The 23067-nt window shown below is 31.4% G+C and overlaps 12 protein-coding genes across 12 annotated transcripts; 6 read left to right on the top strand and 6 right to left on the bottom strand.

Moving 5' to 3' along the window:
• Window positions 1-87: 87 nt before the first annotated feature.
• Window positions 88-453, top strand: Chro.20250 (starch associated protein R1). Its single annotated transcript, XM_662321.1, has 1 exon — window positions 88-453. The coding sequence occupies one exon, from the start codon at window positions 88-90 to the stop codon at window positions 451-453; it is 366 nt and encodes a 121-aa protein (XP_667413.1).
• A 25-nt stretch (window positions 454-478) lies between these two features.
• On the bottom strand, window positions 479-985 carry Chro.20249 (hypothetical protein). The annotated part of the gene is made up of 1 exon (XM_662322.1): window positions 479-985. One exon carries the CDS (start codon window positions 983-985, stop codon window positions 479-481), a length of 507 nt encoding a protein of 168 aa, XP_667414.1.
• Window positions 986-1174: 189 nt separating this feature from the next.
• Window positions 1175-6235, bottom strand: Chro.20248 (heat shock protein DNAJ pfj4). The annotated part of the gene is made up of 1 exon (XM_662323.1): window positions 1175-6235. The coding sequence occupies one exon, from the start codon at window positions 6233-6235 to the stop codon at window positions 1175-1177; it is 5061 nt and encodes a 1686-aa protein (XP_667415.1).
• A 159-nt stretch (window positions 6236-6394) lies between these two features.
• Chro.20247 (hypothetical protein) lies at window positions 6395-8026 on the bottom strand. Its single annotated transcript, XM_662324.1, has 1 exon — window positions 6395-8026. The coding sequence occupies one exon, from the start codon at window positions 8024-8026 to the stop codon at window positions 6395-6397; it is 1632 nt and encodes a 543-aa protein (XP_667416.1).
• A 257-nt stretch (window positions 8027-8283) lies between these two features.
• Chro.20246 (glutamate 5-kinase (gamma-glutamyl kinase) (GK)) lies at window positions 8284-9600 on the bottom strand. Its single annotated transcript, XM_662325.1, has 1 exon — window positions 8284-9600. One exon carries the CDS (start codon window positions 9598-9600, stop codon window positions 8284-8286), a length of 1317 nt encoding a protein of 438 aa, XP_667417.1.
• Window positions 9601-10107: 507 nt separating this feature from the next.
• Window positions 10108-11031, top strand: Chro.20245 (PREG-like protein). The annotated part of the gene is made up of 1 exon (XM_662326.1): window positions 10108-11031. The coding sequence occupies one exon, from the start codon at window positions 10108-10110 to the stop codon at window positions 11029-11031; it is 924 nt and encodes a 307-aa protein (XP_667418.1).
• Window positions 11032-11230: 199 nt separating this feature from the next.
• Window positions 11231-12910, top strand: Chro.20244 (hypothetical protein). The annotated part of the gene is made up of 1 exon (XM_662327.1): window positions 11231-12910. One exon carries the CDS (start codon window positions 11231-11233, stop codon window positions 12908-12910), a length of 1680 nt encoding a protein of 559 aa, XP_667419.1.
• A 219-nt stretch (window positions 12911-13129) lies between these two features.
• Chro.20243 (hypothetical protein) lies at window positions 13130-14167 on the top strand. Its single annotated transcript, XM_662328.1, has 1 exon — window positions 13130-14167. The coding sequence occupies one exon, from the start codon at window positions 13130-13132 to the stop codon at window positions 14165-14167; it is 1038 nt and encodes a 345-aa protein (XP_667420.1).
• Window positions 14168-14201: 34 nt separating this feature from the next.
• On the bottom strand, window positions 14202-16223 carry Chro.20242 (zuotin related factor-1). Its single annotated transcript, XM_662329.1, has 1 exon — window positions 14202-16223. The coding sequence occupies one exon, from the start codon at window positions 16221-16223 to the stop codon at window positions 14202-14204; it is 2022 nt and encodes a 673-aa protein (XP_667421.1).
• A 1319-nt stretch (window positions 16224-17542) lies between these two features.
• Chro.20241 (hypothetical protein) lies at window positions 17543-18928 on the top strand. Its single annotated transcript, XM_662330.1, has 1 exon — window positions 17543-18928. One exon carries the CDS (start codon window positions 17543-17545, stop codon window positions 18926-18928), a length of 1386 nt encoding a protein of 461 aa, XP_667422.1.
• Window positions 18929-19087: 159 nt separating this feature from the next.
• Window positions 19088-21592, top strand: Chro.20240 (hypothetical protein). The annotated part of the gene is made up of 1 exon (XM_662331.1): window positions 19088-21592. One exon carries the CDS (start codon window positions 19088-19090, stop codon window positions 21590-21592), a length of 2505 nt encoding a protein of 834 aa, XP_667423.1.
• Window positions 21593-21628: 36 nt separating this feature from the next.
• Chro.20239 (hypothetical protein) lies at window positions 21629-22483 on the bottom strand. Its single annotated transcript, XM_662332.1, has 1 exon — window positions 21629-22483. The coding sequence occupies one exon, from the start codon at window positions 22481-22483 to the stop codon at window positions 21629-21631; it is 855 nt and encodes a 284-aa protein (XP_667424.1).
• Window positions 22484-23067: the final 584 nt, after the last annotated feature.

The following is a 23067-nucleotide window of genomic DNA, read 5'->3' on the forward strand; positions in this document are numbered from 1 at the left end:
ATCGATTACCTTGATTGTGAAAATTACAAAGATAAAAATTTTATTCAAAACATCAACGTCATTTCGTTTCCTTCAAAATCAACTGCAATGTTTAATCCAATTTCTCAAAATAATAGAATCTTAATTGATCATTGTAACATACCTTGCAACTTCATTTTTAGGTCAGACTCAAATGCAGAAGATATTGAAGGGTTTGCAGGAGCAGGAGTATTTCAGTCAGTTCCATTATTCGATCCTATTAGTAAATATGTTAAGTATCTGAGTCAGCCAATAATAAAAGACCAAGATTACAGAAATGAAGCTCTGAGACAATTGGCAACAATAGCATTTTATGTTCAAGATGAATTTGACGAAATACCACAGGATATTGAGGGCTGTATAATTGAAGATTGCCAAGGATCAAGCATAAAATCATTTAGTATAGCTATTGTACAGTCAAGACCCCAGGTTTAGACAAAAATCAATGAATCAATTTTAACTATTCAGTAGAAGAAATAATACTTTTAATATTTTCTTGAATTGAATTCCAAATTAATTTTGTGCTAGTTAACTCTTTTCTTGCGAATCGATTTTTGTTAATCTTCATTTCATAAATCAAATGATCTCCAATATTAGTTTCAATTATTTTATTAATTTTACTTCTTTTTTTTGAAATAGCACTATTGTTCGTTTGATTTAAATGAAGATTTTCTTTTTTTGTATCAATTGTTCCAGATAAAGATTTATTGTTTTCATTAGAAGTAAATGGTTTATTTAAGAAAAGAGGAAAATGAGTTAGAACATCACCTTGCGCCTTCACGCTCAAACAAATTTTGTTTCTCTCCATTTTTTGCTTAAAATCTTCTGTAAAAATGTCTTCAAGATTCGATGACTTTGTGATAAATTTTGCATTTTCAATTTTATTTTCACATTTTTTCTCTTTTAACATTAATAAGTCGCTAATTGAAATTTTTGATAGAGAAAAGAGTGAAAAACGATCACTCATTTTAAAAACACAGATAATGTATATTAATTTGATAACTTAAATAAAATTTGTGTAGGAATAAGTTTAGTTGGAATTATTCATTTCACTAAACCCTTTCTTCACAAATCCATGTAATTATGTATTTTTTTTTACCGCAAACTTGAATATTCTCCCGAATATAAATAATTTAAAAATCAATTTGGTATGTCTTTAGGAATAAATTGACTGGTAAAACAATGCAGGATATACCGCACCTATGATAAAAAATAATAATATCGCAAAAATTATATAAACGATTCTTATTTTCAGCCAAATAGGTCTAAGCGCATCCTGCCTTTCCTTCAGTTGTAAGAAATCCTCCCAGTTTCTTCCAACTGAAGGAGTTACTAGTTTCGGAAATCTATTTGGTATATCTCTCCCCATTCCAACCTTTTTACTATTTGCTTCTGACTGAGGAATTATTTGAATTGTGACTTGCACAAAACCAGCATCAAATGACGAATCTACGCTTTGTGAGTTCACAAGTGGCAATTCGACATCTTCATCAATTGCTTCTAACGAATTTGCAACATTCATTATGTATTTTCTTAAGTCCAAATTAACTTCGCCGATAAATTCGTGATTTCCAAATGAGCTATAATGGTAAATTGAAATTTGAAGTAAACAACCACTTATTGGTGTTACCAGATGCGGATAAACAAGCCTCCAATTAAAAACAGGTTCCCCAGTTCTACAATTATAATGAACATCAGTCTGTTGTACCCTTGGGTTATTATTACCAAAATCTGGCCTAAATTCTGGATACTGTTTGCAATCTAGGGTAGATTTAAATAAATAATCTCCATAATCTAAATTATTTGCAGTTTTTATATCTCTTCCTGCCCAGATAATGACCCTAACCTCCACTTCTGTTGGTACCGGTTCTGAAAGCTCATACCTTTTTGTAACTGCTGCTTTATTTGAACTCATAATTTCAACCCACATTTGTAACAAACCATAGTTGACATTGCTTGTGCAGTCCCTGTATAGTGGACGATATTCAATGGGTATATGATCTTCTCTCATCATCTGACGCCATTCTTTGCTATGCCATCTATCAGTTAAGTCCATGGCAGTACTCCCAATAAAAACATCATATTCGGGTCCCAACTCCTGGCAAACTTCATTATTAATTTCATTAATAACCAAATCATTATTCGAATTTCCATTCAGATCGGTATTTTCGACATCTTCTTTCTTTTCCTGATTTAGTAACCCAAGTATTTTACATGCTAGATATGGATAAACTTTTTCTTGTATTCCCCAAACCCTAATCTCAAACCTAGATTCAACTGGAAAGTTTACGTTATACTCCTGGCATACGTAAAATAAAGGGTTTAATGTCCCCTTTGCAGTCGACCTAAAATTTTCTTCCTTTGAACCGTAAACAATTGAAATATAAAATGATTTTATCCTTATGTTTTGTTCAAACATATTTATTATTGATAGTTTATCTTTAATTTTTTCAAAGAGCGTTTTTTTTTCAAGTGATTCCTGATAAATATTTTCACTATAGTCAATTGGGACTACTAGTGCCAATGCGGACAATATATATAGACGTACTCTAACAGGATTTGGGTACACATTATCACCTTTGATCCTCTTATATAAACTATTTATATTTATTATGTATCTGATCATCTCATGGCTGTAACATCTAGAAATTTTGTTATTCTCAACTGCTTGTTTTATTTCTTGAGATATAATTTCGTCTTCATCTATATTATCATTTATAATATTCTCATTGCTCTTCTTAGAATTAATTTCATCTAGTACCCCAGGCAATGCTAAGAGAATATATCCCCTTAAGTACCCAAATGTCTTCATCTTTCCATCAAACCCTTTTTTTCTCACAGGAATTATTGGAATAAGAATATCTGAAAGAAATTCTTCCATAGTTGAGTCAATTGATGGGCGGAGTGAAACTGTCTTTCCAGATGTGCTTGTAGTAATCACTCCTCCTGTATCCATCCCTGAATTTGATATCATGATTTTCAAATTATTTCTTTTATCAGTAGTCTTTCCCTCTGCAACAATAATAAAGTGAAACGGGATATGTAAATTAATTGTGAACATGTTCTGCGATATCCTAGGGTAATATACATTGGAAACAGTATAGGACTTTATTAAAGTAATTGGAACTCCGGCTTGGTTTAACCCCTGGTTCATTAAACTTTTTTTTTTAAGTTCTTCCATTTCTTCTTGTTGTGAAACAGCAGGGAAAGGGTGCGCTGTTGAATTCATCTTTTTTTCTTTATCTTCTTCCATATCTGCAAGAGCAATACTTGCTAAGCCAGAATGTTTAATTAAGTTTTTTTTTTTAGATCCTTTTGATAATACATTTGTTATTTTTGCAATATCTATGTTATTAGAAAAATCATGTTTTGAAGAAATCCACTCGTGAGCAGAATCAACATCAGGTATCCAAGGTAGAAACGAAACTAAAGATATAACAAACTCACCAACTAGTTTAGATTCATCTACTAACCCTTCAAAGATTCTTATTGTGAGTCTTGGATCAAATAATGGCGATAACGGTAAAAAAATATCTAGAGAGATTGTCTTGAAGAATTCGAAGTTGTATCCTCTTAAAGTTTTCCAAGATTTATTGAAAAATTCCTTTGCCCCGGCGGATGTTATAGACTTCCACTGTACAATCTGCCTATATGTTGGAATGCTACTAGATGATTTTGTTCTACCCTCTGAATTTTTTAGTAGCTTATCATCAACATTTTCAGATCCTTCTGTGGTAGCATCAACTCTACCAAAAGCGCTTACAGTAAACTCAATAATTGGATTTTTTATTTCTGTTGAATATACATTTCCCCTTTCATGATTTTCAAGAAAAAAATTACCATTCATCTCCTTTAAAATTCTATATTTTTCAATCTTTGAACCAATTATTCCTTGGTTTAAAAGTGATAAATCTTCATCCTGCGAAAGCTTTGACTTAATATTATATTTAACATCTTCTTCAGTCATCATAAATAAATCTTGAAGAAGAGTAGTAGTAACTATCATCTGTACCCTTTTTAATTCTGGAAATAAAGGTTGTGGTGGCACCATTTTTGAATCGCACAGTTTAATAATGTCAATACAAAGTAAAATATCGCCGACATGATTGTTTAACCTTGCACCACCTTTTAATTTAATCCAAAACGGCTCTAAGGTACTAATAGGCTCATTATTTTTATTCCTTCCATTAATTCTGTCATATATGCAGGTACATAATCCGATAAATCTTTTTCCCCAACTATGTCTTGAAAATACACTTATTGTGATGGGCGCAACAGTTGGAAAAGATGTTAAAGGATCAGATTCTATTTTCACTCTCAAAAATAAGCATTCTAAAAATGTTGGATTATTAGTATTAACTTTAACAGAAGATGTTGTATAGACTCCATTGCATGAAACTACTATATAGGGATTTGTCCTATCTTTTCCTGTTTCATTAAGATTTCTGCAAGCATACAAATAACATCTTAGCTCATAATCTATACACTTTATTGTGTGCCTCTTTGTACGCTTTACTGATGAAGCAAATTGCTTAGAAATAGAGATCAAGATAGCACTTGAGCCAATACTATACAAGTCAATTTCTTGTATATTGTTAGTTTCAATATTTTTTTCGTTTTCGGTCTCTGATAAAGGTTCAAATCTATTATTGTAGCTTCTTTCTTTGTTATCTATCATATCTATCCAACCATCTCTTGTTTGTTTTAATGGAATCCAAATAGGTGGTAGTGGCTTATTTTCGATGTAATGCGGTATGTCGGTTATTTTTAATCGACAATATGCAACTCTTTTGGAACCATGAGCCAGCTCACTACTACTCAATATTCCTTGAGCATCCACCTTATTAACATTTGAATTAGTGTGAGTATAAACTGATATGATTATATCCCAAGTAAATTCTTCCTTTGATTGAGACTCAATTTCAATATTTGGAACCCTACCTTGTGTTGATCCATAGACAAAATTATCCATACTTTGTTGTTTTTTTGATTTATTCACCATATTGTTTTTACAGTCATCATAATTTTGTCCTTCGACCTCACGCGAAACAAATTCAGTTCTCTGTTTATTTGGCCCAACCGAAACCTCTACGCATGCATTTCTTCCAAAAATGCCTTTAATTGAGTATACATCTGCGATTATATTGCATGGCTGAGTAAAAAGCTCATCAAGCGGCTGAGCAGCTATCACTTGAGCCGGCATTAATTGATCTTTATTTCTTAATAGCTCTGTTTTTAGAGAAATAAGTATTCTCCCTAAATAAATATCGCTTTGGGAAGAAACATTTTCTGTAAAGAAAATATCGTTAGAATATTTATTCCCAAGTTCTATATTTAGTGCAGAATTTCCATAAAAGTTATACCATCTTACAGGGATTGTTGTAGATCTAACTCTCGCAAATGAAAACTTTCCTTGTGTAATGATTGCTGGGGGTTTTGTTGAATTATCCCATAATTTTAATATTATTATATCCTCAACGATTGGTACAACAACAGGAAATCTAAAGCACTCATTAAAATTATGATCTAGTACACCGCGAGCAATTGATGATTGCATACTACAACCACTAAACTCTACTGTTATAAAAGGGTCTCTTAGCCCTTTTTTGAATAATAAATCTTCAACTCTATAAATTGTTACATATAAATTGTACATCTGCTTTTCTCTTTCTAAAGTTGAGAACTCTTTTTTCATTTCGTGAGCTCCTACAATTTGATTTAGAAAATCAACTTGATTATTCTGAAACTTATCTTCTTCTGCATTCATTAATTCCAGTATATCGCTTGTCGGGGGAGTATCATTCGGACCGCATGCATATACTGTTAAATAAAGCAATCCTTTTGGAAAAGTATCATTAAGCTCAGTAATGTTGAAATGCCTTTTTAAAAAGTGATTTTTTCTCTGTTTAAGTGTTTTTAATTGTATTGAACATTGCCCAATAACATCATTTTTCCAAAATGAATTGGCAGATTGTACCTCAAAAGTAATAAATGACATGTCCCATTCAGAATCAGTCAAAAATATATCGTTCCATGAATGGGATTCATCCCATTGAGTCGCAATTAACTTATTGTACTTAATTTTGCTCCTGTATTCTCTTCCGCAACATTTTACTACAACTAATGGGTTTATTGGGCTTTGATTCGGAGTAATAAACCCCTTCCCAGCATGAATAGTAAATCCAACAACATATTTAGATCTTACGTTTCTAACCATTTATACTAGAAGAATTTAATTAAAATATTCTTTTTAATAATTCATCCACGTGATGCATGCGCATTACGGTACTTTGATCTAAGCCGCCAACAAATCTATTTCAAATTAAAATATAAACGCAAGGGTTTCATAATTGTAAATTGCTAATGAAAAAAAAATTTAAAAAACGTTATCTATTATTTTTAATATAACTTTTGCGCTAGGCCTAAGACGAGGATCTGGCTGAAGACACATCTCTATCACTTTTCTAATTTGAGGGTGGATATTTGTGGGTATATTGGGGATGTACTTATTTTCTCTCACAGCTTTCACTAGTTTTGAGTAAATCTGGTTAGAATTATCTGCAACATCTACAATGTACTCAAAAGGATTTGAATTTCCAAAAAATTCCTGTAATACACATCCCAGCGACCAAATATCCCACTTCTCGTTATATTGCGAAACGCTTTGTATTGATATATGATTTCCTATTGGATCTGCATTTAATAATTCTATTGGAGAGTAAAGCCATGTTGCACCTGATAGTCTCCTTTTGTTTCCTGAGCCAAATTCTTCTGCATCTCCAAAATCGCACAAATAAATATTCCAATTATTATTATCAATAATAATATTTTCTGGTTTAATATCCCTGTGGATGATTATTCCCTTTTCCTTTGTTGGTGTGTGTAGGAAGTCTAAGGCTTTAATTAATTGCTTAATCATTTTTATGGCCTTTTCTCTTGGAATCTCATACTTAAACTTATACTTTAGTGAATGTAAGTCGCAGCCTTGTATAAATTCTGTTATTAACCAAATATGCTTGTTAGGCAATATTATACCACCTTTGAAACCAATAATATTAGGATGGTTAATTTTTGCTAGTAGTTTCCATTCTCTCAAGATTCTTTCAGTAACTCCAAATGGGTCTGATTTCATTGTATCCAGATTTGGTACCTTAACTGCGACATCACAGTTATTATACCTACCCTTGTAAACCCTTCCAAAACTGCCTTCTTCGATTATGTGGAGTTTAGAATCTATTTTTTTAAAACAAATTTCAATTGCATAGAATGTTAACATCTCGATTTTTGCTTTAGTGCTTTGTATAGTACGGTCGTGGTATGCAGATAAAAGAAGCATATTTACATTGATCCATTCATTTTGTAACTTTCTACCACCTTCAAGTGTTTTATCTTTAAAGTTACTTAGAATCGGTGAAATCTGTTTATTATTCGATGCGGAAAAATGTTCTCTATATGTCATTAACTCGCTATTTCTTTTTTCAGTAAAATTGAGATTAAGTATGGGAATGATGTATTTCGCTCCATTAATTTGACTTTTAGAGTTTTTTTTTTCAGATTCATTTTCATTCTTTACTACCTTTTGGACATTAATAGGAGTTATTTGCGTTTTATTAGATGGAATTATATTAATTTTGAATCCAGATTTTTTTTTCTGACTTAACCAACAATTTGAATTATAATCTTCAATGGACTGTCTGTGGGTTTTTTCAATAGGAATTGTATATTCACAAGCAGCTAGCTTTGATTCATTGTATAGTTTTCTACACGTAAAAAACTCTTCACTTTTTTGAAAATTATAGTTGTTTCTGGATGTCATGCATCCTCTTAAAGAGTATTTGTTTGCTTGAAAGTCTTTTTGATTGTAAAATAATATATTTAAGTTATTAAATTTTAGCTTTTTTTGCTGTTGAACTTTTTTTTCTTGTTTAAGCTCATTCACTACACAACATTCATATATCCTTTCATATATGTTTCCAAACAAGAATTTTGGAAAATTTAAAAAGTCCATTTTTTAGCTTTTAAATGATATAATTATAAATTTATTTCAGCACACATACACACACCCCTATACGCACCTAAATAATGCTTATAGCAACTTGAAAGTTTTATTAAATTGGTTATAGTTTTATTATATTTGCCCTATCGGAAACAATTCCTTGAGAATTTAATCCTAACAACTCATTTAATTCACAAGACTTTTTACCCATTATTTTCTTAAGTAGTTCAGAATTAAAATTGGAAACACATCTTGCAATTTCTCTTTCATCATTTGTCTCCGTCGCAAATAATGGAAACAACATCTCCTGTTTCAAATTTACCCTTCACGTTGACAATTCCCACAGAAAAAAGGGATTTTGAGTCGACAGTAACAGATTTGATGGCTCCTTTATCGAGAAATATTTTCCCAGAAATAGGTAGGCTCATTATCCACCTTTTATGATTTTTCATAGCTTGAGTTAGAGCCTGCCTAGCAAAAATAGTACCAATGTATTCTCCTTGATATAGTTCTTCTAAAGCACATGTAATTATACCATTATCTACTTGTGTTGATTCTGGGGTTTCCTCGATAAAGTTACCAACTATAGAGGAGTAGGAATGCTCGAAACATGTTTTTGTATCAGCAAGGCTTTCAATGCTACTAGAATTCATATCCAAGCTTTCACACAGACTAACCTTTTCTAAATCATTGGCTTCACTAGTAGGACTATAATACGAACTTATTGCATTGTTATTATGAGCCTTATTCATTTTAAAATCTATTGAGTCTACTAGTTGCAATAGTCTGTTGGGGTGCGACCCATTCACTAAAAATGTTGAAATTCCGGCTGCAGCCGCAATCCTCGCAGCAAAAATCTTAGTTCTCATGCCTCCAGTTCCAAAATTAGTGCCACAATTTTCATCTGAAACGTCATTTTCCATATGAATAATGGAATCAATATTGTTTACTTTTAGTATTGGAACGGCATCTCTATGAAGTCGAGGATTTTTTGTAAAAAGTGCATCAACATCAGTAGCCAATATTAACCAATCTGCTGATATTGCAATTGCACAGTAAGCTGCTAGTGTATCATTATCGCCGAAATGAAGATCAATAGTTGTTACAGAGTCATTTTCATTTATTATTGGGACAACGTTCCAATGTATCAAATCCAATAGTGTGTTCTTAAAGTCAATAAATCTATCTTTGTTGACAAAGTCTGATCTAGTCATTAGTAATTGAGCAACTTTTGCGCCTCTCATAGAAAAAAAGTCTTCATAAACTCTCATTAGTAGTGGCTGGCCAATAGCAGCTATTGCATGTTTCAGGTGAAGCTTATTTGGTTTTTCTCTGATATTCATGTGAAGCAACCCAGCTCCAACAGCCCCGGAAGACACTAATACAACTCTACATCCTTTATCCATTAAATCACAGACTGTTTCCACCAACGCACCGATATTTGAAACCGAAAGTTTGCCTGTCCTGCTATTTGTTAAAGTTGATGTTCCAACCTTTAAGACAATCAATGGCCCAGACTTTTCTCTTCTTATTAATTGTGGTCCATTATCATTGTTCTCTATAATGTATGTACCAAATTTAACCATGGATTTGAGTTTAGTTTATATTTAAGTTAGTTTATTGAAAATTGAGAAAATATTTATTTCCACATTCGCAAAAAAAAAAAAAAAAATGCACCCATCTTCCACATAGGGATTTTATTAATTAATTACCATTATTAAAGGTTAATTAAATAATCAACGATTTAATTTCGATAATATCGCCGTAAAGGTATTCAATCCTACTATGTGGAATTTAGCTATTTGATACTATTGTTAAGTTAAGCTGAGATCTAACAAAAATGCATAGGAGGAAATTTAAGGCAGTAAAAATTATTTTATGAACTGCTAATTATCTTTTTTCTAAAACAAGTACGCTAGATTTTTATATGCCGAATTTTCGCGCGAGCAGTCTTTTAATTTTTCTAACATTTAATCAAAGCTTGCTGATTAATTGGAATGATTAGATTAGCTGAGATTTTTGTGGATATGATCTAAGCTATTTATTCGAGAAATATTTTTTAATTGAATGAGTTAGTTATATTTATCGGAAATATGAAAGGTGACTCTGAAGTTAGTACTAACCCCAATAGTAAAATTCTAGCAGAATTAGCCCCTGAAATAAAAAACTACCTGCATTTTCCTGATGAAGCCAATTTATATCCCAATCAATTAATGTGCAGAAGGATAATTGTTAATGATGAGAATGGTTTTGAAAAGTCTAAATATAGTGTTTTTGATGATTTATTAATTGGAGATTTAAACTTTTTACTAAGAATTATAGATGCTAAATATAATGCTTGCACTATTCTAAAAAGGATAAGGTTGAGCGAAATAGTTGAAAATTATAAAGTTTTTGAAGATAAAGAAGTTAACGAAGAATCTAATCTCTTGGATATATTACACCTTTTCCCCAAAAACTATACTTCTGAAAATAAAGCAATTAATATCCATGATTCAGTTTTGATGGACAGATATTCCTTTGGTAGGACAATGAGTGATATTATGCTTATTTTGCAGTGTTTGCCTACAAGAAAAGCCAATAGCGAATTGTGTACTTTGTTTGACTCAGAGATTAACCCTCCCATTTCCATTAAAGATTATTTTACAAGGCTTTCTGAGTACTTCTTATGTAGCCCATCTTTATTTGTGTTAATGTTCATTTATATTAAAAGAATTATTGACAATAATCCATCATATATTTTCGACACGAAAAGCGCGCATCGCCTTATGCTGGCAACTTTAGTCATTTCAGTTAAGCTGTACGACGACAAGTTTTTACCAAATACTCACTACGCACATGTTGGAGGTGTTTCAGAGACTGAATTATCTAGATTGGAAGTAGACGCGCTACTACTCATAGATTTTAGGTTGAAGGTAACAATAGAGGAGTTTGTCAAATTTTCTTATTCATTAAGGTTTTTAGGAGAAGTAATAAAGAAATATGGCATAGCTCTCAGAGATTCAAATGTAATATGAATGGTACTAATTATGATTAATTTAGAATATTTAATTGTATTTAAATCTATTAATTGTTTAAATTTAGCTCCCCCCTCTTTAGTCTAATAACTAACCTGGTCAACGTTTTGTCTTGTGTGAAAAGTCATTTCAGTCAATGAGGACAACTATCAAAGGGAAATATGTTATTTTAAGTTACTCAAATAATTGAATAGTGCATATGTACGATTCTTCAAATCAGAATATTTCCTGTAAAGGAAAGCTAGCATTATCAGGAGGCCACCTATCGACTTTGTCTACAAAAAATTCTGCTCCATCTCCAAGCTACATAATTGGTCCAAGCAAGCAGTCTGCAACAATAAGCGGATGGAATAGATTAAACTCCAGTTTAGGATCTCAAATAACTAATCTTGCAAGCTTTATCCATAGAAGAGCAGGGAGAATTTCCAGATCTCCTAGCCCTGTAAGAGGGAATATAAATTTAAAGGAAATTCGAAGCTCAAGGCTTGAATTAAGCACTGAAAGATCACTAGAAGAGCTTTCAAAGCAAACACTTAACTCATTTTTAAGCATTGAAAAGAGAAATGGAAATTCAAATCTCGGACTTTCCTTTGGATCTATTTCTAAAGAAATAAACTCAGCAAAACAAATAGGAGAATCCGCAATTTGCAACGAAAAAAGCATATACGAAGAAAACAGGGAATTAAAAAAACAAATATCTGAATTGAAGGAAATAATTATATGTAAAGAGGGAGAAAACCAAATGTTAAAATTAAAATTAGAATTATTTCACAAAGAAATGATTAAATTTTCCGGTATTTCACTACAAGGTAGAGAGTCTCTTCCACCTTTGAAAGTTAAAGCTAGAAATAATAAACACGCTAATAAAGAACTGGATGAAGATTCATTCAAACTTTATATTTGTGGAGACTACTCAAATGACGATAATGAAGTGTTCTCTAGAAAAAAATGTATTTGGAGGCCATGCGAAGAATTGGCCAAGAATAATCTTACAGAAATGGGAATTAGTTTTGCGTGTGTTAAGGGCAAAAGAATAAATAAAAGTATGGTGAATCAAGACGATTTCTGCATTGTAAAGCTAGCTAATAATACCTTAATTATTGGGGTTTTTGATGGGCACGGGCGTTATGGACATAAAGTTACTGCAATTGTAAGGCAAAAGATCATTAAGGGAATACAGAGTATCTTTTTGGGTATGCCTTTCAAATTTGAGGATAATAGCCAAATTTCAGATATCACTTATAATCATAATTTAGGTTCACTACAAGAACTTAACCAAAAAAGAATTATTATTTCGATTTTGAAAATATTCGAGGGAATTCAAGGCTATTTAGAAAGAGAAGGTTCTTTTGGAACTTCTGGCACAAGCGTTACTTTTGCAATAATTGACTTCGAAAGGTTAATTATGGTACAGTTAGGGAGTTCAGGGGGAATTATTGTAGATTCAAATACAGGTGACACGATTTATTCAACCCCAAGGCACGATTTAAGCAATATTGTTGAGAAAGAGAGAATAATAGGTAATGGAGCCACTATCAATGAAAATAACAGGTTTTCTTTAAATCGTATTGAAGAAAAAAAGCCACAACTTTTCTCTATTACAAGAAGTCTAGGAGACTCTGATGGAAGAGTAGTTGGGATTTCAAATAAGCCTGAGATATGGGAAATGAAAATAGAAAAAGGGAGTTCAATGAAAGTTATTCTGGCAACTGATGGGTTCCTCAAATTTTCAGATGAGGCAAGCATAGATTATAACAAGCTCTGCATACAAAAAGAGCTTGATTCAGCAATAAAAAAATGTCAAGGCTTTTGGTTAAATTCGACAAATAATACGTCTGTTGATGATATTACTGTTATTTCGTGTAATATTTCAAATTAATTAAATAGGTAAAAACTCATGTGCAAATACTAAATTTTTTTTCTCGATTTATTTTTTTCATCTCTTGCGCCTAATGATAGGGTTAAATTATGAGATAGAACAATACACTTCAGAAATTCGCGTTTTAAATTTAAAATAGTCTCAATTTCTGAAATTTTGTAGAAAAATACAAGAATACTTCACCATCAATTGAGTGGTGCAAAATACTAATATGTAAATATGATTTTTTTAACTCCAATTCTTCCGATTTTATCATGTTTTTGCTTGCACTATTTATGGAAATATTTTGAGAAGGAGTTTGGAATCATTACATCACTCCTTTCAATTTCAATTTTAATAATTACTTTTTATGGTGCATATATTTATTTTAAAAAATCGCTCTATATTGAAATTGATTTTGGAAAGTTTGCCAACAAAAAAGAGGATTTCACTGAATTCAACAGTAATTTGATGCTTAGCGTTTTCGAAAGGTATAACAGGGAAAGAGAAAACTGTTTGAATGGTGGTCTGGTTGCTGTTAAACAAGGAGAAGACGATCCTAGCGAGATTAAAAATAAAAAATTTGTATCTCAAAGTGAAACGCATTCAAGCGAAATGAAAGATACTGATATATTATTTCATGACTCTAAGCTATCGTTTTTTGGTTTAAGCATGAATTCACCTAATACTAGCAAAAAATTATATCAACATAATAACTGTTATAATTCCTCACATAAGATTTGCAGCCCTTCACTACTGGCAGATACCTTTATTCAAGCGGCAGACATCGCAAGAAACTATCAAAGTGAGCACTACCGTGGTATACATAACAATAGCCAATTACAACATTCGAATATTTTGATAGGCAGCAATACAAATACATTGGCTAAGGCTGCAGAAACAAAAAACTCTAATTCGCGATTATTCAGATCTGTTGGATATTCTTTTCACTCGAATATAGAATTTGCTAGAAGCAGATTCGAAGACTACATTTCCTCGTTACAATTCAGAATTACAAACAAAAGAGTAAGGAACTCATTGCCTGGAAGGCTCCTTTCCAGCGTATCAAATTCAGAAAGTGGTATTAAGAAAAACGCAATAAGCAAACACAGACAGTCTTCAATTCCTAGTATTTTAATTGAATCAATTGATGATAAATCTACTAAAGCTAAAGCCAATAGCTCTACTCCAACAAGAAAGATATATAATAGCTTCTTGTCTCCATTGCCAACATCAAAACCATCTCCGATCTTATTATTTACAGACAATAAGAATTAACGGTGACGTATTTGTTTTTAAATTTTTACAAATATTACTTTTGTTTCTTTAATAACCGTTCTCTTATTAATTTGTATCTAGCAAGACATTGCGATGAATCTTTTCCTGGAATACAAGAAGAGATTAACTCCCACCTTTCATTTAAAGGTAAAGAAGAAGGATATTGTTTCAATGCTCTCTCTAATGAACATTGTTGGTCTCTAGTCCAAAGATCAATTTCTTTCTTCTGGTGTGTAACATCATTTTTTGCGCTATTGTTTATGATTGAAGTACCTGAATAATCTCTAACATCGGGAATATTGTCAAATTTTTTTAAAACGCCTTTGTTAGACTGAATAAATGTGTCAAAGGCCGACTCTTCTTTGACTTCATTAGAAAGCTTTGCCAATTTCTCAGACTCGGATAGTTCTTTAACTTTTGTTAATATCTGCTCCTTTGTTTTCGTATTTTTAAGATATTCGGAAATCATATCCCATCTATTTTTGTAACCACCGGGATATTTTTGGAGAGCTTTTGCGAGCAGACTCATTTCTGAAACTGTCCAATCAGAAGATAAATTTTCGGTATTTACAGTTACGCAATCGTTCGAAAGATTAGACATATTGCTTTCATTGGTTTTTTTCGTAGGTTGTAAAGACTTGTTCGCATCAAAATTGTTTATGTGAAGGATTTTAATAGTAAAAATCAAGTATAATTTTTTCAAATAATCATCACTGCAATTCTCGCCAAACACTTCAATCCATTTATTCAAAAAATTGTCTAAATGCTCAAGTTGAAAGTGATCTAATTTAAGGAGCCATTCTTCCCATTGTTTTAGATTAATTTTTTCAATGGAATGGATTTGGACTACTTCGGTTAAATGTATGTTTTTTAAAAAAATATTAATCCAATTAAAGTCCTCAATAGTTTTTAAACAAACTGAGAAATCTTCTTTTTGAAATTTATCAAAAAAAATATTTACATCGGAAATATTTTTCATTTTGTTCCTTATTGAAATTCGCAATGATTTAATCGCTGATTTTAGCTCAATTGCTTTTTTTTTCTGTTGTTCATCCATTAGACGCTTTTCCTCTTCCTCAATTTTCTTCTGTTCTATTTTCTTGCGCTTTTCCTCTTCTTTTCTTTTATTAAGATTTTCAAAGTGTTGTTTAATCCTTGGATCATTTTTATATGCGAGATCGACAAGCCTGTTAATTCTAGAAATTTCATTTCTAATATATTTTGAGCGAATTTTAAAATTTTGTCGTTCCATCCACCTTTTTTCTTCTCTACATTCCGCATGGTTCAGCTCATGCTCTTCATGAATACTAAAGTCTCTATTCGATTGGAATCCTCTCCAAAATTCATAAAAGTTTTCAATAACTTCAATATTGTCATCAATGTTTCCTATTTCAGGGACTGGTTTTACTATTGACCATCGTGAATTTCTGCGAAAAATAGGTGAAAAAAAGTTTTTAAATTCGTAAAAATCATTATTTTCGCTAACGTAAACACTTGGTATGGAATCGTCAAATGGCAATGCAGAATCGTATGCGTGCCTCAGATTCTTATCGCTCAATATTTCATATGCTTCCTGAATTTTAAGAAATTCTTCGGACCTTGCGTCTGAACTATTTTCCTTATTTTTATCAGGATGGTATGAAAGCACTAGTTTTCTGTATGCCTGTTTAATTTCCTTAACACATACATTTTCATCCAATCCTAATTTTTTATAGAGAGTTTCCTTTTCTTCAACTAGCTCTTTCAGGCGTGCCAACGATAAAACGCCCTTGGCAAGTTTGTTTCCAGATATTTTCTTAGATTTTTTTTGACACTCTTCTTGAGAATAAATATTATTGATAGGAATCGAATTTTCAATTTTAATTTCTTCTTTTAAAAAATTAATTTTACTTGAGTATTTCCCTTCATACCTGTAAAAAAATGCCTCACCAACCGGTTCTATCTTTTTTTTAAAAGCAAACTCTGCAACACTACTTTGAATCACTGGTCCAGAAGCTAATTCCCTATGTAGTCCAACAGGAATAGGAGGAAGAGCAAATAATATTGACCTGACCATTAAATAAAATAATAATTCAAATAAATATTATTTATAAATAATCTTATAGATCTGTTCATCTAAAAGTTTATTGTTCTAATGACTATAAAATTTACAATTGGCGCATATTCTCCTTAAGTAAACTTGTTGAAAATTTGAAAAAAAAACAAGTAAAAATAGTATTAATTGAAATGTTACTTATCGCCTATCAAAGTCAAGCCTATTCCCCCCAGGCTTGTTTTCTTATTTATTGTTGGCTTTCCCTTTGTAATATCTCCATATGTTTGCTTCCCCCATGAAAAAGGAACATAACGGTATTTTATCATGTGCTAAGGATATTAGTTACTATTTTAAAATGTAATAATAATTTTATACACTTACCTGAATTTGCTGCCTCATTGTTAAAATGAACAAAAAAATAAAGTAAATTAGAAGTATCGGCCAGAAAACAGGCAGGTCAAACACTTCAAAGAATGTTAGAAATATTGAAGCAATAGTCGCTTTTGTTGCAGATATCCAAAATTTAAATTCTGGAAGCCTCCTTTCGAATGGTCTGAACTCTTGAGTGTCATGCATGGGAAGAACCATACCTTCTTCTTCTGGATCAATTTGCGGAGACAAAAACCCAATGAATAAATTTAATAAATAAATTGAAAGGCCATATGTAACTATAAAAAAACCTATAATTAGTGTATTTAAGAAAGTATATCAAATAAATATAGAATAAAGTTAAATGTATTTTATAATAAATCGAAACGTTATTATTCTACTTTAATGGCAATGTAACATACCTTGGCAATGATATACTCTAAATGCAAAAATTGCAATCAAAATAAATAAAAAACACCATCTGGATTTGGGGTAAACAGTTGTTTTTTCAATATACGCATTTAAGAGTCTTAAGTAGGGATTGTTTGTTGTAGTAAAGGTAGTATCACTACAGTCTAAAGATAATTAGCTTGGACAGAACGACAAAGATAAGTTAAACCTACCTTCACTTTGCATCATCTTGATAAATTAGAGAAGTTTACCTCAAGTATATTGCTTTTTTAAATTAAAGTAATCTTCCATGTGTTTTTTTTTTAGAACCGTTCAATATAGTTGCGAGGGACAATTTTTGGAGCCAATTTTTTTACGAGGGAAATTTTTACAAGAAAAAATTCCCTTATTTGAAAATTCAGAATATTTCAAAATAATTAGAGATGCTAAATGTAAGCAACCGAACTTCTGAAGATTTAAGCTGTTCTAATTTAATACGAGTTTAGATATCCTATGTACTTGAACTTTGATATATATTTACTAATTGAAAGTTATTAATAAGGTCTCATAAAGACAGTCATATGGAAGGGATACAAATTCCTGAAATATATATCAACTCTGATATGATCTTATCTTTTGATGAAGAGGCTTGCAATTGGAATGAGACATCAAGCAATTTAAGCAACTCTCCTAAAATTTTGAATACAAGTATTCAAAATACCAGTAATAAGTTAAATGTAAATGTTAACGTAAACGTAAACGGAAATGTAAATTACAGTCATAGTAATTCCAAGTGTAGCTTCAGTACGAACAATATTTCAGAAGAAGTGAACGCTTCTGAATGCAATCCAAAATTTCTAGAAATACACAGAGGTAATACAAATCATAAAAAGATTTCAGAGTCTATCTCATTTTCTCAAGAAGAAACTCCGAAATCAATAATAATAGACTGTTTATTAAAAGATCAAAACCAATTTAAAACTGAAAATCAATATGTGGAGTCCAGTCAAAACCTCAATTTGTTTTCGTATTTGGAGAATAATCTTACAGAAAAGGTAAATTCAGACAAATTTAAATCAATTAATAAAGAAAATAACATGGCAAGGAGGCGTAGAGACGACCCAAAACTTTGCTGGAGATGTCACAAGCGTGATGCAACACCCCATATGAGATCATGCGAGCCCTGTAGAGTTGCAGATAGACAGAGATGGTCAAGAAGGAGAAACTTGTCAAAAATTATTTCAGGTAAAAATGTAAATAATAATAATTCCGAGCACAGTGTTAACCATTTTAATAACCAGTTAAAAGATGATTCATCTATTTCTCTATGTTCAGACAATCAAAAAATTGATACTTTTAATGGTGGATATATCCAAAACAGCACACAGTTAAAGTGCGATAATCAATATATATCCGGTACAAACGAGCATTACAGAGCTTTTAATACCGGAATTTCTAATGCAAATAGCTCGGCACAAGTTACAGGATTTTCAGTAGGATATCCATTTAAAACAGATCAATGGCGTGAACAACAACAGTCTATTTCATTTAGAGAAAACAGGAATATTCATCCATGCGCAGAAATTTCGCAAAATCTTTCTTACATTACAATTTCATACTTTCCATCATCATTTAGTGGCCTTACAACACTGCCAGTTAGTGCAAAATTTGCTTCCGATGGGTCCATGAATGGATTAGAGACCCTCCCATCCGTAGTTTTATCCTTTATTGTTGATAAATGCAATGAGCAGCTCCTTCAGAGACAATTAGGAAGGCAAAATCACCAAAACCTGGTATCTAGCAATACACCATGTAATTCCCAAGTTGAATCAGGACTGGGAAATATTTTAATGAGTAATGTAGAAGCTAATAAAAATATAAATGGAACTGGAGGTATTGGCTCATTCCATAACTTTCATTGTGCTAATATTCATAGTAATACATTAGATTCTAGATTTTACTGTTGAATCTTTAATAGTTTCATTATAAGTGTTTAGGCTTTTAATGAATATTGTTTTAACAGTTGAGTACCAAAAAAATTTGCCTTATTGGCGGTAAGCTACTATCTATTTATTCGTAAGCGTATAATTATTGAATATGTTATTTACAAAAACTAGTGTCAAACTATGGATAATGGTTTTCCGATATCTCTTCTTTTAGTTAACTATAAGGAATTTGTTAGTATTTTTTTGGATATCCCAAACTGGGAAAGACTAAAATCAAATAGTATTGGAAGATACATAGAAAACAGAGTCAACATAATACAGAAACAAATATTGTTAAATGGAGAAACAAGTTACTGGAAATTTGAACAGTCTTTATGCATTCTTCTTCGCTTATCAACTTGCCTAAATCCCTACTCAGATATTCGAGAGTCTATTTCCAATAGTTGGCAATCAATTATCAACAGTTTGAATGAAACATGGTCAATTGGTTCAAGAAGAGACGAAGACCCAAAGAAGTTATTAACGGAGTATAATAGCACATTATTTTATACAAAAATCAAAGATATACACCCGGATTTGTTATTCAGCATCACCCTGGGAGGAAGTTGCATTTCAATTAGAGAAGCAATCAAAATATTTACATCAGAAAATAGCGAAAATAATCAACATTGTCTTCCTTGTGGAAGATTCATTTCTCCAGAGTATTTAGTTCCTGGTACCCCTGGGTTTTTTCCTAATAACAAGTTTTATTTAGATGAGAATGAAACTTTTTGGAAAGATGTTTTCAATACATTTCATGGGAGAATTCCGTCTGTATTTAGAATTGTTTACATACTTCCAGAGTATGCAAAAGCGCTACTCAAATCTTACAAAATAAATATGGAAGATCAAAACTTTGGTGCTTTACCACTGCACTACCGTCACTTTATTGGGATTTTATGTTCATCCTTATACGACAACGATTACATGATCAAATTAGAAATGCAAATGTACGTATTTAACAATGGTCCAATTGAATGGTTGGAAAATCCTTCAGATTCTCTACCAGTTAAATTCTTTGCGCTTTTTGAATTTCTAAAATGTATTACATTCGAACCTGCCTACATTTCTAATGAACTTATGAATCATCTGATAGGAGAAGTTTCAGATACTCAAGTTTGGACAATAACAGAACTATGCCATATTTTATGTATTGTTACAACAATACAATCAATATCGCAATTGTCATGTTCATTTGGAATAACATCTATGGATCATTGGGAGCTTGGCCCAGATCCATTGGAAGGACCAAATTGCGATGGAAATACATGCTACAAACCAAACCCAGCCACTATGAAAGATTGTTTTGAATATCGAAAGGTAATCTCGTCGAATTTTTTTCATGAAAATTCAAATCCCGATAGCTTAACAACATCATACTATAAAGAAATTTTATCAGAATATATAGATGTAGAAAAAGAAGAAAAAAATTATACCCATCGTATAAAAAACAATCATTCAACTTCAAATACAAACAAAAATATGTCAATGCCAAAATTAAGTTTTTTAAAGCTTCCAATTTTCAGTTTAAACAAGATTTACAACCTCAGATTATTTTCTCAAATAAACTCCTTTATAGATTTAAAGTGGATATTAGATAGCACAATTAGTGCAAAGTTAAAAAGGAAACAAATTAACGAGGGGAAAGACTACTTTAATTTAGATAGAACGTCCTTATTTTCAGATAGTCAAATTAGATCCAATGAATATCTGCGAGAATACACTCAAATCAACACTAAGAATTTTAATGATAATGAAAAAAATCTTGAGAGTGAGTATCATTCAAAACAAAAATATGAAGGAGAGATTTCAACTTTGATTAGAATAAAAGATTTGCTTAATCACTTTCCGCCCCAAGGCGATATTTTAGGTATTAGCAAAGACGAAATTCCTCTATTCAGATCAAACTCTGACAAACATAAGGCTGATCGAGTTCTTCTTTCTTCTGTGATGAATTCTAAACCAAAATTGCAGTTTAATTCTTTATCCGGAAGATTCAAACATATAAGCAACTTTATTGGGGCAGAAAGCCCTAATTTAGTTCTAAATAAGCTGGAATCCAACAAAAAATTTAGTTTTAAAGACAATGAAAAGACCTTTGAGTTTAGAAAAAACAAAAAAGAATTGAAGAATGGATGCCTTACAAATAAAAATGCGCACTTCATGAGCATGCTTAATAGTTTTTCAATTCAAATGCTAGAATATGAATTCTATTCTGAAACTGCATGGTCTGTTTTATCGATTTACTCAGGAGAATGCTCAAAGTGTATTAAGGACGAATTAGACATTCTTTTATATAACTGTAATAAGAACATTACAACAATTTGTGATATTTATAAGGTTCCCACAACTAATCCCATAAGGTCTTCAATCTGGAGCTACGTATTTAAACTATGTGGAATTGTCAAATTTGAAATGACAGAATTGGTTCACAACAGCTTCCTTCCCCTCGAATTAAAAGTTTTACTCAAAAAGACAATTCGATCTCCTCAGAGAATTCTACGCTCAGACTTCGAAAGGTGTAGAATAGTTTTTTCATATACAGAATTAATATATTACCTAATAGTCGTATGCAAGGCAAAACAAGCTGTAACTATAATCTGTTCGATACAATCATTATCAAATATTTTAAAGGGTGCTCAGTGAGATTACAGGTTAATTGAGCACGAACATTATTTTAATTTACCTATTTAATAGCAAATTGTAAATCTTGTCAATCTGCGAGTTTAACTTTTGAAGATGATTACTTATTTCGCTGGGTACCACATCATCTAACCCATTGATTTTGGTCAATGTCTTAAGTGATTCAAAAACTTTAGGATATTTGGCAAGGTACTCCAGTGATATTTCGTCAAACTGTTCATCCGTTAGATTAGATTTGTTTAAAATAAAATTAATGCAAATGCCTAGTGACTTCTCATGCCTGTCAAAATAAGCTTTTTTATTATATCTACTAATCAACTCTTGAGTGCTGAATGATAAAAAGTTTAAAATGTATTCTAGTAAATTAATTACCTCCGAGATTGAACTGCTCTTGAAAAAATTTTGGGCAGCGCTTATAGACTTCGAGTATATAATATCAATTTCATCTTTAAAATTGTCCATTACCTGAGAGTTGTTAGTTTGATGTGTGTAGCATTGATTTATTGCGCTTTTAGAATCATTTTGTTCAATATTGGGGTTATTGAGCATTTTTTCATTATTGCTAAAAATAACATTTGATTTTTTCTTTTTCAATGCCATTATAGTATCAAAAGACAAAGGCCCATCAAATATATATTTAATGTTGTTCTCTATTACAGTCGATCTTGGTCTTTTTTGCTCATTTGTGAAGTGAGATAATTGGTTTGATTCAGCAAAATTATTGTGGCTCCATGCAGAAATGTGTCTAACGTCATGCTTCTTTGTACCAAATATACCTTCAGGTTCTGATCCCGTGTTTTCACTATTTGCTTGGTTATTTGAGTCTTTTTTTCTCTTTGCATGCCACTTTCTAACTGCGTCCTTAAGGTTGTCAGAAGAAATCGTTTTGTTCATTCTCAAGAGATGTGTATCATCAAATAATTTGGGATGGGGATTTAAGAATAATCAAATTTTTAAATTCCTTAATAAGATATATATAAGTCAAATAATTTACCAATCTGATTGATAAATACGAAGTATATCATTATTTGTCAAGCTAACAATAAAAAGATACGAAATTCAACACATGGCAATAATCGATCATCTGCTGTATTTGGAATAAACAATCAAATTGCCCTATATTTATCCAAGTAAATATTGTAATTATCAAGGTGAAATTAGTAAAATAAAAAAAAAATTAAAAAAAAATAGCCGCTTCTACACGCCGCCAAATGATTAATTCTGAGGGGTAGGATTTGGTTTATTACTCATAAGTTTTATAAAAGAAAAAAACTCAGTATTAGATCATACACTGGAATTTGTATGTCGATAATTTGAAGAATCGTATGGGTATTGGAAACAAGTAAAAGAAGTGTTGGCCTTATCTATGACCCCGAGGAGTGCTACATCAGTCCCAGACTAAGCTTTCAGAAAAATTGCAGCTGNATCAAAATNGTAAATTGGTGAGAGGATCATGAAAATGAAATCTTTATAATTAA

Source organism: Cryptosporidium hominis (genome assembly GCF_000006425.1).
Source record: "Cryptosporidium hominis TU502 chromosome 2 CHRO012070, whole genome shotgun sequence".
NCBI lineage: Eukaryota > Apicomplexa > Conoidasida > Eucoccidiorida > Cryptosporidiidae > Cryptosporidium > Cryptosporidium hominis.